Here is a 15395-nt window from a genome sequence, read left to right as displayed (position 1 = left end):
TTAATTATTTTTGCATTTAATGACAAACATGTTCGTATTCATGGGGACCACTGAAGACATCCACTCTGTGAATAAAGGTTAATCTCCTTGGAGGGAAATGTAGTATTTATATTGCATCTGATGATTAGTATAAATGAACTGGAATTTTAAAATATTGTGTGCCTTCTAATTGCAAATACTATGTTAGATCTGCTTTCTGGAAATTAGAGGAAGTTTGGGGAGAAGGTATTACAAGCCTGAGTAACCACATTTTAGGGTGTTTTTTTTTAATTTTTAAGTAACAATAGAGGTCTGTGTCCTCAAGCTTTGTACATTGTACTTCTACACCAAGCAAGTACTCTCCTTGGGGCCCGTCGGTTCCACTTCTTGCCAAATGAAAGGAAGAGGGGATAAAATGCAACTATATAAAGCTGGGGAGGAGCAGTGTTTTTCAAGGAAATGTGCATCCACAGGAGGTTCAAAGAGAAGTTCAGGTTGTCCCAGGTCTTACATGAGCACTGCCTTCCCTCCGCTCTTCTGCACCCCCATGTTCATGCCCTGGATGCTGTTGTTCGCCTTACTTGCTCTTTCAGCAGCTCCCAACATTCTGGAAATGTGCATTTGTGTTTTGGTTACATCTGAGAAGGCCACTAGACAAACAGGAAAGGAATAGGCATGTCAGTAACAGTCATCGTCAGGACACACAAAATCTATAAAGCTGTAAGCAGAGTGTGTGGGGGGCACCGTGGAGGAGAAGGACCCATCAGAAAGCTGCAGGAGCTGTAATGAGAGCTGAGGGAATACTGGAGGTGGGGGCTGGAGAGTTAGAGGGTCCATAAGAAGCCAGGGAGCCCAAGGGATCATTAGCGAGAAGTAGAAGTGTCATTTGAGTCTGTCTCATCAACTTGGACACTTATATAAGGGAGGCGAATTTTCTTTCTCAAGTCACGTGCAGCTTTGCAGAAGAACATCCCAGAATATATGAATAAGTACATTTGGGGACACAAGCAAAACAGAGTCAAAACAACTGTCAGCATGTTACCATCCTTTTTGCTTCCACTCATGTATGCTTACAGCTGGTAGCAGGTACATTTAGTGTGATACTGGAGAATTCAAACCTCAGAGGAAAGTAGCTAAACCCCAGCACATTTCCCAGCTTCTTCCTTCATATTCTTCATGCCAGCTACTTGCATAGTCCATGTATCCCAAAGCAATTTTTGCTATTTCTATTCCCCATTATCCATCCTTGCTTGAGCAGTGTCTGGGAAGCAGAGCGCTCAGGCAGCTGATGCTTTTGAGCAAACATCTGGCTGTATCTACTTAAGTATTAAACACCCTCAAGAGTAATGAAAGATCCACCAGAAACAGATAGCGTCACGTGATGAATCAAAAAGATAAATCCTAACATCAACCATCAATCAGTCCAGTTGCCTCTGATGACTCCTAGCAGAGATTGAAAGCTTGCATCCTCATATGAGTTAAAGACAAACCTTTTGCCTAAGACTCCAGGCTTTAAAAATTGTGTGATTTATCAGTGCCCACATAAATAGCTATCATTTATTTTATTGAGTAGGTATATCCCACCCTTGTGTAGCACTAGTTACTGGTGCTAAAAAGTCTGGGGAAATTAACCCTAGGATATTTATGATGGACCACCAAAGACTGATGGGCTTCAAAAACACTATTGTATGCTAGATTAAGCAGAGTCCATTCAAAGCTGGGAGGTATAGGGCTGCTTTGCCCAAGAGATGTGAGGGAAATGCACCTGAGAACAGATGGGAGGAGAAACTACTTTCAAAATGCATGCCTAAAAAGTAACCTGCTTCCTTCTGTCACTTCAGATTTATGAGTTCCTGTATCCTGCCACAGGCTCAGTTGTTTCTTCTGAAGAGTTGAAACTTGGCACTTGGTGACTATATCCTAGTATGCATCTTGTTTTAGGGGACAAGTGTGTTCAGTTCCTGTTTTCAGGGTACCGTATGATGTCCATGTTGAACATATACTAAAATCCACCAATTTTTTCCCTGCAACATCCATCCACAGGAAAGTATATCTTTTTAAATACAAATAGCCAAAATCCTAGTAAAAGTTGGCATACAGAAGAGGAGCGAGCTTTTTCTTCTGATGCAGCTCAAAGGAGGCTGAAAACAAAAACTAAACTAAGGCACTTTTTTCTTCTGTGAAATAAGGAATTCCCAAAAGCAATAATTCAAACCAGATTCATTGGTGGGCAGTGACAGTTTTTGGCATTTGATGCAGATTTTCATGGGTAGAATTACAAGTATTCCTTGTTGATCTACAAATGAGTCACTGGGATGTATCAGAGAGGAATAAAACCTGATAAATACTAGTGCTCTTCCGTAGTTATGTATATAAGGGAATATTAAACTATCTCTCATTAACCTTCATGGGTGTGAGACTTATTAGAAATATGGAGGAAGAAGAATGCTAATACATTACTTCAATCAAACTGCCCCTTGGGAACCATCCTTATGCCTTTTGTTCTAATCATGTTTCCAAGTCAGAGATATTTCTCTAACAATATTGCTTGAGCATTGACTCCATTATATGAACTGCTGACAAGATGAAATATTTTTAATAGAATCCACCATATCTATATGTACATATATATTTTATTTGTGAAGATGATATTAGTGGATTGTTTGTTGAGATTTGGTTGTAGTCTGGGGATTGAAGAGGAGCTGAGTTTTCCAAATAGAAACTGCAGCCCTGTTAATACAGTAACATCAGCAGAGTAAAATACTGCCCATTTTTTGTACTACATCTGTCCTCGGTTAAGAGTGTAAGTAGGGTTTTGTCAGTGGTTAAGTTCTTGCTAATGGCTGGGTAGTTACTAAAAATCTAGAAGGCACTGAGTCAAATTTAATTAGACAAGAGTGTGCAAAGGTAGGTACAACTAAGTGTGTCTCTTTTTGTTAATGTCACTGGGAGAGTTATCTGGATGTCATTGAAAGGGTAATGACAACAGAATTCTTCCTAGCATGCGTTGAGTGAAGGGCAAGGTTTTAGTGTTAAAATAGACTAGGTGGTCCAAATTTAATACGTTATTCATTACTCCTAAACACCTGATACTTTTGTTTAAATTTTTTTTTTTCAAAATACGATTTTCCCCACCAAAACTCACCAGTGAGCAGTTCATTCTAACAGTCATCTCTAGAAATTCCTAGTTAAAAGGGTTATGTGGAACAGTCAGCTAGTCATGACAGCCTTCACCTTCTTAGGAGGTGTATAATATTTAAAAGAGACTGGAATTTATCTTTTCCATGTACAGTGCATATTCATATCTGCATTTCTCCACCTAACACACATGTGGCAACATGGTCTGTAGCTTCCCAAGGAAATATGCCAAAGAATACATTTGGAAACTAAATGTAGTACACAGGATTAGATACCAGTTTCCTGCCTTTTGGGGTCATATTGAACAGTAAGAAGTTCCTGCGGTCAAAGAGGTCCTGCCTTTGGTCTCTTGCTACCATCCCACATTTCCTCTTGCCCCCAAAAGTCAGCTTGGCTGGCTCTTACTCCATTAAATTCCTCTAAATCCAATAAAAGCACTGGCCCACATTTGCCGAGGAGAATCTCCAACAGGAGATTTTGTATTACTGCAAACGGTGCAAGGGAAAGGAGAAGCAGACCTGGGTTTTTTTCATCCCTCCTAATATTTTTATTTTTTTTTTCTGCTATTTAAGTCTCTTTTGTTCTATTTCCTTGTCTCTAGATTTCATGTGTTTTCTTCTGCCTGTTTTGTTTGGGTCATCCTTAGCCAGACTCTTTGTTTCAATTAGTTCTTACTGAATATGACCCAAATCTGCCCTTCCTTTATTTTTCTTCTACCTGAAATGTATTCTCTTTTTTTTGGGCAGCTCTGGCCTTAATTATAGTAATTCCTTCTTTGACATTGCCACATATCTCTCCTGTAGTCTTCCTAGTCTCACACTTTCAGCAAATCTCCTCCTCTTTCAACATTACTTTGGCTTCCTGCCTTTCATGACATCTTCTGCAATCTCCATCTCATCGTGTATCTTGCCTTCACCCTTCCCAACGCACAAGCAAATTCCAAGTCTCTGTCCTGAAGCCATTTGAAATTCTTGTAACCAGTTCATATGGGTGTTTCTTCCATGAGGACTTCCATGTCCCTTCTCCTCTCCTGTAGTCTCTTGTCTGCCACATCTAGCTGTCATGCCATCCCATTTCTGGGAGGTTCAGGAAGCGCAAAGTGCCTGCTGATGTGTCTCTGCTTGAAAACACAGGCAGGTGGTTGCATCTGTAAACTGGCCAGGGCATGAACTCAAACATTATGACCTCCTCTTTCTTGGTTAGCACATTCCCTGTCCACCCCGTCCCAGCTGGTGCCTGGGCATTCAGGGGACAGCCCTGGCTGGGGACAGCAGCCACGAAGCAATACTGCGTGGGGGAAGAGCAGGGAAGGGAGGTCAGCTGCTTACCCTCAGGGATGGAGAACATGTCCATGTTGTTTACTACTGCAGATGCAATTTTTAGATCATAAAATGGACTAGCTGTCTAGTTCTCTATTCCTTTTCTTCTCTCTAGCAGACTGGCAGTAAGCATAAACTCATAAAAATGCTGTTATGGACAACTTACACTACCGACTTTCTCCTTTGCTTCCCCAATTTTATGTCCATCTTGCACTAAAGAAGATTTTGAGCAACCCTAGTTTCTGGGATTTCAGCCAGGCACACAGAACACAATTAATAAGTAACATAATTTTCAAATTTCCACATCAGCAAAATACCTTTTGTATTTCCTGGTACAAGAAGGTAATCAAAGATGAGGTCATCATGCCTGGAAAGAAAAGTTTGCTTTGATCATGAGGTTGAGCACAGACTTGATTTGAAGGATGCTGGTAGCCAGTCCTCCATGAAGTGTTTTTTCTTATGTTCTTTTGCTTCTCTGCAAAACACAGCTCAGAGCCAGCTTTATCCTGTAGATATACACCGTGGGAAGAAAGGACATCCACCTCCTTCCCTTCCTTGCAAAAGAACAGGGGTATCTCCCTGGTGCTTTAGGAAGCACTAAGAAACCTGCAGAAGTAGACACAGATACTGTCCAGAGACCAAAGGCGATGGGCTGCTGACTGAGGGCACCATGGGAGCCAGGAGGAGATGATGGCAGAAGAAATGGGTCACTTTTTAGGACAGCAGCAAGGCATGTGTGTCAGCACCTCCTGCCTTGCAAATACAGGGTGGGTCTCCTTTTGGGGATGTGACCAGCACCACTGCTGGTACACCCATCTGCCCTGTTTCTTTAATTAAAGATAAGGTTTTGTCCCGCTTTTGAGTCATCTGTCTTTTCCAGCAGAAGTATGTGAAAGCTGCAAGCCCAGCCGTGTGCTGTGAAGGCAGGAGATTTCGTACTGTGCAAAATTACTAGCAGAAATCCATTTTGTAGTTTTCCTGAAAGAGGCCCTCCTGGCTGGCAGACAGCTCTGTCACTCCATTCTGCCCTCCCAGGAATGTACACTTGCAAAATGCAAAATATCAGAACCTCCTTACAGCCCACAAATTCACTAAATAGGCATCCTCGTCACATTTCACTTAATGGGGAAGTGTGATTCCCTGATGGAGGCCAAATTATAATATCAAACCTGGGAAATGGCTTAGAAAGTAACATTTTAAAGCAAATAGTGTTTCCCTTCCTGTTAAAAAAAAAACAAAACACAAAACCAAACAACAGACTAATATTAATTATTTATTTCTTGACTGTCTGATTTAATTTTCCAGACTCTGGGCCTACCCTCATATTGATTTTGTTTTGGTGTAATATATTTGATGCAGGGAAGTAATTCCTTACTGTAGCCATTATCACTGCTTTTCTTTCCCTGTTATTCTGTTTCCAGGGGGTTTTTTTATCCTTTCGGTTCTCTGTGGCTTACGTTTCCCCAGATGTTTTCTGCCACGTGTGCACGGGCATTACCTCTTTCTCCTGATCTCCAGTCCTGACTGCCCAAGGGACATGATGTCCTGTGGATGACTGAGTGCAAAAATTAGCACAGTCTTTGGTCATGGCTCGGTGTTCCCCTCTCAGAGGAGGTGTAGGATCTGAATTTTAAAGGGATGACTCCAGAGATCCCACCCTGCCTTGACCAGTCAGTGTCCTCCATGTGAGCCCAGGCATGCAGGGTTAGAGCTGGTGTGGTCTCCAGGTAAAACCCACAGAGCTTAAACTTCCAAAATTGTTTTGTTTTTTTTTTTTTCTTGTCTCTAGTAATTGTATAATCATTGGTAGAGCAGCTGATGAGATGGTGTTTGCATACGAGTAGTGAAAATATTCCAAGGATAATATGAGTATTTCTCACCTTTCATCGCTCCTTGCTGGGAGCAGCAATAGCAAAGACTCTCAAGTGTGTATGGTCAGTCCAAGCCTGTGCAGTCTGTCTTGCTCTCTAATTGTATTGACATCCTCATCACCATGAAGGCTAAGCACTTTTGTTGACTTAGTACAAAGGTAATTGTCTCTTGGTTTGTAATCAATAAAATTTCCATAGTTTCCTTAATGCTTTTGGAGTATGTTGAGCCTTTAATATCGCAAACACAGGTGTCTTGCTGGGAGAGGTTTGCAACTGGACTTGTCTGATAGCACTTTTTGTCTGTCTAGACAGTGGTTTGAGAAGTCCACAGCAGCTCTGGTGGAGCTCTTGCTATGCTGGTGAATTAGCGTTGTTTTGATATCTGATGAAAAACCTGCGGGAACATGTTTGTTTTTATGCTGTGGCTTTAGTAGTGGGAAGAATTTATCTGCCTCTACTCACCATCCCACCCTCCTCTCTCATATAGGACTTGGAGACTAAGATTTTCAGATCTGGAAGCACTTGGTTTCCAGAGACTCATCTTCTGATACTTCTAAGGGACTTACTCTCAAAAAACACTGAAAGTCATCAGCTGAAAAAAAAATCTAAATTCAATTCAGTAGTTCTTGACCAGCACTTGGAGTGGTATGGTTTGTGTGCACGTTTATACCCACGTAGGTGGATAACAAATGAAAAAGACTTGGCAACATGAGGGATCCACCAGGTTGTGGTAAGAAGTGTCATGGGTTGCCTCAGGTCTGTGTTCCAGAGTGACAAGGACATAGGTCCCCTCACTCTGCCTGCTTTCGGGGTGCTGCAGAGGCTGGGGGTGACAAGAGGCAGAGGCTAGTGACTGGTCCTTGCAAGACAGGAGCTGGGGAAGCACAAGCCTCCCGTTCCAGTCCAGCCTCCCTCTCTGAAGAGGCGTTTTCGTTATGGGGTCCAGAGTGTCAGACTGGCAGCAAGAGCAACGCTGATGTGGTGCCCTTTGCCTGCTTCTCCCTCTCAAAACGACGTACCCATGTCAGGTCTGACATACCCTGGTGCTTGAGCAGCGTTATAGCTCCACTGAAAGCAGGGGGGGATGAATGGCAGCTTAAAGTGACCTCAGAAAACTCCTGTGTGACACAAAGGTGCTGTGAAGTGTAATTAATGGGCTTAATCTACCCTTCCGTTACTCAAGGAGATTTACTCCTATGTAAAGTGGCGAGAACAGCACCAAGGAATCTGTCCCATTAATTATACATACCCCTTTAAACTCCGAAGTGAGAAATAGGGTGACTGTTCCTCCCACCCATGCACACACCATCAAACATGGGCGAGCACAGCTGCCACCCAGCATCACTTCTCTGCCTTGTGCTACTTAAAGACAACCGGCTGCACATGAGACCACTGAAACTGCGGGGACACGTAATGTCGATACAGAAGTGGAGCATGGTCAGCAAAACTCCTAGCCTTATGGCAAATACCACAAAAACACTAATGGGATGGGGGGAACATTCACCTCACACGGTTTCTAGAGTCTACTCTAGAAACTCTAGCTGTGCAGACAGCTACAGCTGCATCAGCCACCCTATCTATTCTTCACAGTCAACAGAGAGAGAAAAGGCACTTTTACTCCTTCGTTTCATCTCACCTGGTGCAGCCACGAGTTTTAGGATGGGACACATTGGGCTCAGGCTCCTCTGACCATATGGATTGGATCTAGCCCGGCTATAAAGGGAACCCTAGATGCCTTTGACTCCCCCAAGGGAGTGTGAGAGCCGTCCGTGCCCCAAGGCTGCGCTTTTCAAGCACGCTGTCTGTGAGCACTGTTCTGCACAGGCAGGCGAAATGCACGATAGCTGTGAGGCTAGGGGAACAATCAGACCTTGTTCTCTTCTTTCTCAGGGTAAACAGAAATAATTTACATGAAATCACTGAATTTATAGCCATTTTTGTATTTGCATATGAGAGAATTATTCCTACCATATTGCTTCCATTTTCTTTCCTGTGGAGAACATCCGCTCTCATTACCATCATAAAGTAGTTTAGGGATCTTACATGGGAAATAAGCCAAATTTGGTGTATTGTTGTTATTAATTTTCTTTTTATATTATTATATTTATTTATATAGTTATTTATATTTAAACAGTTAAACCGGTTATTTCACCCAACAGATTAACATGGAGCTGATAAGAAAAAAATTCCTGTTGCAACAAACTGGTACTATAGTGCCCCACAGTTCTCTCATCTACAACTTCTAGCCTGCCTTGTAGGATCAAACACAGTCTACTTGGGAAGATGTCTGGCTGCAAGGCAGGAAATCCATGTCCCCATTTCCATGTGTTTTCCCAGCTGTTCTTGGGCAAGAAACATGAAAGAGATAATCCTACTTCAACCTGTGTTCCCTTCCACCTGCCCCCAGCTGCAAGAACCACATGCCATAATTGTGGTATCATGATCATTTCAACAGTGAGAAACCAAGATATCATGAGAATGGGATTATGAGATTGACTACAGGATAAAGAGAAACTGGGCTGGGAGCATATAAGCTTCTTAACCAAGCACAAATAGCTGAAATAATAGAAAAGGGAATATAGAAACTAACTGATTGTGTAAAGTGCTTTTTACAGGAGTACTCTTTCTTTGTAAATTTTGCCCTGGGATGAAAAGGTACAAAGGATTGGAAAATGTACTTCCAAGGAAAGAAATAGTCTTCCAGTAGCAGAGAGATGGACTAGATGACCTGTTACTGCAGGTCTCTGGCTTAAACTTAAATCTCACACTTCCTGCATGCAGTGAAAGCCCCTTTATGAGCAGTTGTTCTTTGCAGCTTCATGGATTTTGCTACAGTAAGCAAATAAAATGATTCATGCATATTGTATTAGGCTTGCTAGAAGTCATCAAGGTCTCCAAAGAGAAAACTGCATCTTTCCCATCTGTGCTAGCCAAAGAACAGTGCAGATGTCCACCGCCATCAGAAAACAAACAGGAAGGAAGAAAATGAGTTTCTTCCACTGGTCAGAGAGTGCCTGAAGAGCTTCTTGCTGGTCTGTGTCTAACAGGCACTGCCGGAGAAGCAGGTTTGAGTAGGTTGAGGTGTATGGGTCCTATTTTATCCACAAAAAAGAGTATTAGATGAGTAGTTGGTGATCCTGGCAGGTACCTCACCATGCTGCTCTGCCTGGGCTTTTCTCAGCAGCTGAGTGACAGCAGTGTCAATGTGCTGCCACAGGGATACAATTTGTTTTAACCGCTTTTTTTTTTGCATGATGGGGCACATTTCCTGCTCTGGACCGTCTTGTTATAAAAAACCTGCTTAGCTAGCTCCTAGGAGATTCCTCTTCTGCAGGGAAGCACCCTCAGGTGATGCAGGTCCCTCATAGGTGCCCTCAACTGTCCTTCCTATCCTTCATCTCCAGCAGTGGAGATGACGGTGCACATCTGCAGTCTGAATATCTTCAGTTGTTGTAAGGGTCCTGTGGGTTTACAAGCAAACAAGCGCTCATGAGAGCAGCTCCTGAACTGCTCTGTTTTATGAACCTCCTACCTGAAAAGATTATCCCATCTCTGACTCCAGCCTACTAGGATTTGTCCTGTGTGGTCCATGCAGATGAGAACATCTGGCCTTAATTGCTGCTCAGTGTGAAGTTCATTAAACTTCATGCACAAGAAAGGACCAGGGGTTTGAAAATGAAACTCCCTTGTTTTGTTGGCAGTGTGTGGTCAAGACAAATGCCTCTGCAGGAAAAGCCACGTGGGTGAACTCATATTAGATCCTCTGCAATCAAACAAGACCAGAAGCTAAAGACCTCACTTTGGAGATGGCTTAACCCTGCTGTTGAACTTGAGCAGGTGCAACATCGTTCTCGCTCCTAGCTAAATGAAATACAGAATTATTTTCAAGCGGCTAAGAAATAGTCAGTGGGTTTTCAGCCTATATTCAGCGCAGTGCATGACCCCAGTGAGAGTGCAGGCCAGCAAAGCATTGCTGAATCAATTCACAGGAGTGCAGGAGGGCTGCAGGGGCTGGACACTGTTTGACTGAATGACAGGTGGAAGGTTAGATACATAAAGATTTATATCCCTACATTTTTGCCAAATCGAGGTAAACATATGAATGGAAGGGAAAAGAGAGAGTAGTCACATGCTTTGTTGCAAAAGTATTTTAACTTCAGCAACAGAGTTTGCAGACATATTTTCAGAAGGTGTCATCTGAACTTACAGTTTGTTTTTGTACTGTTTTGCCCATCAAAACAAAAGGAGGCGATGGAGCTGAGGCATTCAGACTGCAACCCACCATGGCAGTACATGTGGCTCCCAGCCTCCACCAGCAGCCCCTGCCTAGGGCTCCTTGGGGAGGAGCGGTCCTTCCAGCAGCCTGTTTTCTCCCCATGGCTGGGGAGCTAAGAATTAGCTTCATGGCTTCATGCTTCTACGCTCTTCACTTGCTGTGACCGCAGAATTGGTGCAGCATTTCACGCAATGCCAGACTGTGTGCTGCAGCTCTGCTCAGGATGGGTCTGAAGCATTCCATGCTCTGATCTCACCTGGTGAAGGTTGCCTTGTTATAAAGGTTGGCCACCACTGGTCTGGAGCATGGAGTACCAGGCTGACACCAAGAAGGACTTTCTGGACATCTGGCTGGGTTTGACAAGTCATGGGCAACGCTCTTAGTCATATGATTTAGTTTTAGGTAGTCCTGCAAGGAGCAGAGAGTTGGGCTAGATGATCCTTATGGGTCCCTTCCAGCTTGAGGTATTCTACGATTCTGTGATTCTGTGTTAGTTATTTGGTCCACATCATAAGTGTCCTAACTTTAATCTAATAGACAGAGATACTAAACCCAAGCTAGCCTAGGCTTCAATAGGCACCTCCAGAGATGTTACAGCTCTTCAGCTGGGATGCCAGCTGGAATGCCAGACTGTCTCCATCATCTACAGACATCCTAGGAAAAGTCCTCCAGCTTAAGCACCGCAGGGAGACACCTGACATTAGGCTGGATGAATCTGAACCTTTGTGCCTTATAATGGCATAACCAGAGTCACTAGCTTTGGAAAGGCACTAAAAAGTGGGGAAGCCTGTGAAAGCATGCTGTACTGTCATTAAGGTGAATGCTTAACATCATTACGCTAAAGGAGTTGGGGTTTCTTTGAGTGCATCTGTCATTTGATTCCTAACCTCAAAGACCAAAAGAAGTGACCTGCTTTCAGAGACTGGCTGCTTGGTGTCACTGGAAAGCAGATTTCTCTTTAAGGGGATCCATATGGACATACAAGTCTGCCATTGCTTTTGAAAACTAAATTAGTCTTTAGTTTGCTTTTACTTTAACTGAAAGCATTGCATTAGCAACCAGGAGGACTGGATATTATTAGTAACCTTTTACAGGAAATGTGGTGTGTCATGGGTTGAGCATATATTTTTCTGGAAAATGCGGTGTACAATGAAAGGGGGGGAATAAGTAAACATAAAGTGCTTATACCGCAGTTCACTCTATTTGAATGGCCAGCAATACACCTCTGAGGTTACCTGCTCATAAAGGAAGGAGTGAATGATATTTGAGATTTATTTTTGTCTAAAAGCATGAAGTGCAAATAGCTTTTGTGCAAAATGTCAGCTGCATTTCTGGGAAGCAAACAACATTGCCTTAATAATCCATGGTAAAAACCACTAAGAATGTTGCCACCTATTATATACACCTGCAGGTGTATCTGGATAGGCTTACGTAACTATAGTTTGACATCTGAAATAAATACAGAAAAGTAAAACAAGGTATTTCAAACAAGTTATTCTGTGAACAGCAAAATTACTGAAGTATAGGATGAAATTCAGCTTCAAATAACAAAATTTGGGTGCCTACACGGAGGTATTCATGTCTGGAGAAGACATTTGAGCTACCACTATAGTCTGCAGAGGCCCAGGGCTTGACGCAGTTTTGTCTAACGCCGCAGGGGGTACTGTAAGATATCCATCCTGGCCTCCAACTAGACACAGTGCTCCCATAATAGTGTGTCATGTCAGCCAGTTGCCTCAGGATGACTTGGGTATGCTAGGGTCAGTTGGCACTAGATGACTACACATTGGCAGCTGCATGCAGCCCTAACATGGTCACCTGTATTTGATCAGGCTCCGTTGTCTACATGATGAATTTCTTTTGGTTGAAATGGGGCTTAAATGCCTCATTAGACCCTCAAGCTTTGGTGTTTCAGTCTGGAGGCAGCTGCCATCCTTGAAGTGTGATTGAGATCCCTAAACCACCAGTCTTACCTGCTGGAATACCCCATTGTGCCCTACTTGGGTCATAGCTAGAGATTTAGGAGGACACACATCTCCTGTAGGTCTGGTGCAGATGTCTCAGATAACCTCAAACAACAGTAGACACCTCTGTTAAGGTAACTGAATTGAACCTATAAAGGTTTTGAAACTATATGACCTCTTAGGTGTTTATTCACAGCCAGAATAGATTTTCTTCATGGCCCAGAGGATATGTAAATCAAGACTATCTGTGAAAATACATACAAATGTTTAGAAATATTTCCAAATGTACTATTTGGGTTTAAGTGCCATGCACATGTATATCATTATCATAGAATCATAGAATAGTTTGGGTTGGAAGGGGCCTTTAAAGGTCATTTAGTCCAACCCCACCTGCAATGAGCAGGGACAACTTCAACTAGATCAGGTTGCTCAGAGACCCATCCAACCTGCCCTTGAATATTTCCACAGATGGTGCATCTACCACCTCTCTGGGCAATCTGTTCCAGTGTTTCACCACCCTCATTGCAAAAAAAGTTCTTCCTTATATCTAGTCTGAATCTTCTCTCTTTTAGTTTAAAACCTTTACCCCTTAGTAGAGGGGGCAGAATCCCCTCCCTCGACCTGCTGGCCATGCTTCTTTTGATGCAGCCCAGGATACAGTTGGCCTTCTGGGCTGCAAGCGCACACTGCTGATTCATGTTGAGCTTCTCATCAATCAGGTCTCCCAAGTCCTTCTTGGCAGGGCTGCTCTCAATCTCTTCATCCCCCAGCCTGTATTGATACTGTGGGTTGCATCGACCCAGCTGCAGGACCTTGCACTTGGCCTTGTTGAACCTCAGGAGGTTCACGTGGGCCCACTTCTCAAGCTTGTCTATATATATTTTATATGTATATACACACACTATATATACATATTATATTACATAGTATATAATATATATAAATATATATAAAAATATATATATTTATATATATTATATACTATGTAATACAATAACAATATTCACACTGAGTAAAACCCAAAAAGGTCCTGAAAACATTCTTCCTATAGTCTTTTTCTACATGTAAGCAGTACCTTTCTGGATGTCAATTAGCGTTGCAATTAGTGATTTTCTCCAAGATGGAATACTGGCAATTACAGGAAATTCATTATCCCAGCACTTATGAGAATATTTATACTACATATCTTCCAATGAAAACTTTATCACATATTCTGTTTCTGAGCTTTGCCTATTCTTTTTCATGTTTTGGGATGTTGGAGGGGGAAAGGGAATGCCAGAGTGTGTTATTGTCCATGGTAAAATTCTGCACCTGAAATTAATGTGTTCAGAAATGTCTGCAGACCTCCTTTTTCTATTGAAACCACCTGTAATTAGAGGTAGTTCCACAAACGCTGGTGGTCTTACAGTGGTACAGATGAGACGAGACTCAGACCCTCCTGCTTCCAAGACCAAACATTTGTCCTCCACAATTAAGGGTCATTGATTTCCTTTTAACTTCATTCGTTTCAGGTGCTCAACCTGTTCCTTGCCTTGCTGCTAAGCTCTTTCAGTGCTGACAACCTCTCGGCACCAGACGAGGACGGAGAGCTGAACAACCTGCAGCTTGCTTTTGCTCGGATCAACAGGGGTCTTCAGTATGTGAAACATACAACATGGGATTTTTGCTGCAATGTCCTCCGGCACCCCAAGACGACGGCTGAAAAGAAGGCAATGATGAAGCTTGCTGCCCAGAATACAGGTGCCCTTAACAATTGTGTGAACAGTCACACAACAGCTGAGCTTGGCAAAGACATGGAGAATCACAAAGAGAACCACACTGAGGATGGGATGAATAAAAATGGGGAGAAACACCTAGGAATTACAGACAATGATGATTTTATGACCAATCCTGACCTGTCCATTTGTGTTCCTATTGCTGTGGGGGAGTCGGATATCGAGGAGGAAGATGAAGAGCAGAGCACCTTTACAGAAATGGAGCAGGTAGGCAACTAAAATATTTGCTAGCTGCAGCTTATTAAGATAGCCTTCGTTCCCACCCTTGCTCTGGATCCATGGCTCCTGATGCAAATGTCCTATGGCCTAATCCTGCCTTTGGTATGTTGTTAACTTCAGAAGAAGTTACACGTGCATATCTAAGAGCAAAATTCAGTCTCCAACAAGAAGCATTCCCTTTGTATTCTTCATGTTTGTCTGAATTAATTCTTCTAACCAGAAAAATTAAACTCTTTCTCACACAGGAGCCTGTTTTTTTCTTTCAGCTGAATCATGGGAATGTTACAGAACAAATCTTAGGTCCTCTGACTATGACAGGGGTTTTTCTTAGTGTGGAAAAATGGGCAATGAATTGGTTTGATTTGTGCAGTAAGAGTCGAGGGCCAGGTAGTTCTCTTAAAAATACTATTAGGCAGAAGCGGGTATGACAAGGCACCAGAGAAAGAGAAAAGATATATAATTGTATGTATTCAGACAGGAAAAATAGTTATTTGCCTGTTCTTTGGTATGGCATTGCTGATTTTTGTATTCCCCAGAGCACTCAGTAGTAAAGGCTGAAAAATTCTGCATGGTTCAAAGTGTTTGTGTAAAATGCAGATGAAAAAATCTTCATGGAAATGCTTTTCTTTCTCTCCTTCTCCCCTTTCTACCAGCTTTATCTCTTGGCTCCACACACCATAGCTAGTTAATGTTTTCCAGACCCTCCAGCCTTGATCCAGCATCCCCTGATGCCGGCTGAGACCCACGGTGTTCAGCAGGCACTGGATCAAAGCTCTTGTTTCGAATCCAGCTGTCAGGGGGGATCCCTGATCTCTCAGTTGAAGGGAAGAAAGTTTTGAAGCAAAACTGTCCTC

At 42.7% G+C, this 15395-nt stretch overlaps 1 protein-coding gene across 6 annotated transcripts in view; it reads left to right on the top strand.

Moving 5' to 3' along the window:
- SCN5A (sodium voltage-gated channel alpha subunit 5) overlaps positions 1–15395 on the top strand; it is a 173677-nt gene that overhangs the window by 87907 nt on the left and 70375 nt on the right. For all 6 annotated transcript variants that reach the window (XM_068404979.1, XM_068404978.1, XM_068404980.1 and 3 more), the window contains one exon: positions 14059–14529. In XM_068404979.1, the coding sequence (XP_068261080.1) occupies positions 14059–14529 (471 nt within the window). The remainder of the gene's footprint in view (positions 1–14058; positions 14530–15395) is intronic.

This window comes from Nyctibius grandis, chromosome 7 (genome assembly GCF_013368605.1).
Source record: "Nyctibius grandis isolate bNycGra1 chromosome 7, bNycGra1.pri, whole genome shotgun sequence".
Lineage (NCBI taxonomy): Eukaryota > Metazoa > Chordata > Aves > Nyctibiiformes > Nyctibiidae > Nyctibius > Nyctibius grandis.
Note: the sequence above shows the minus strand (reverse complement) of the source record. Positions and strands in the feature narration are given on the sequence as shown.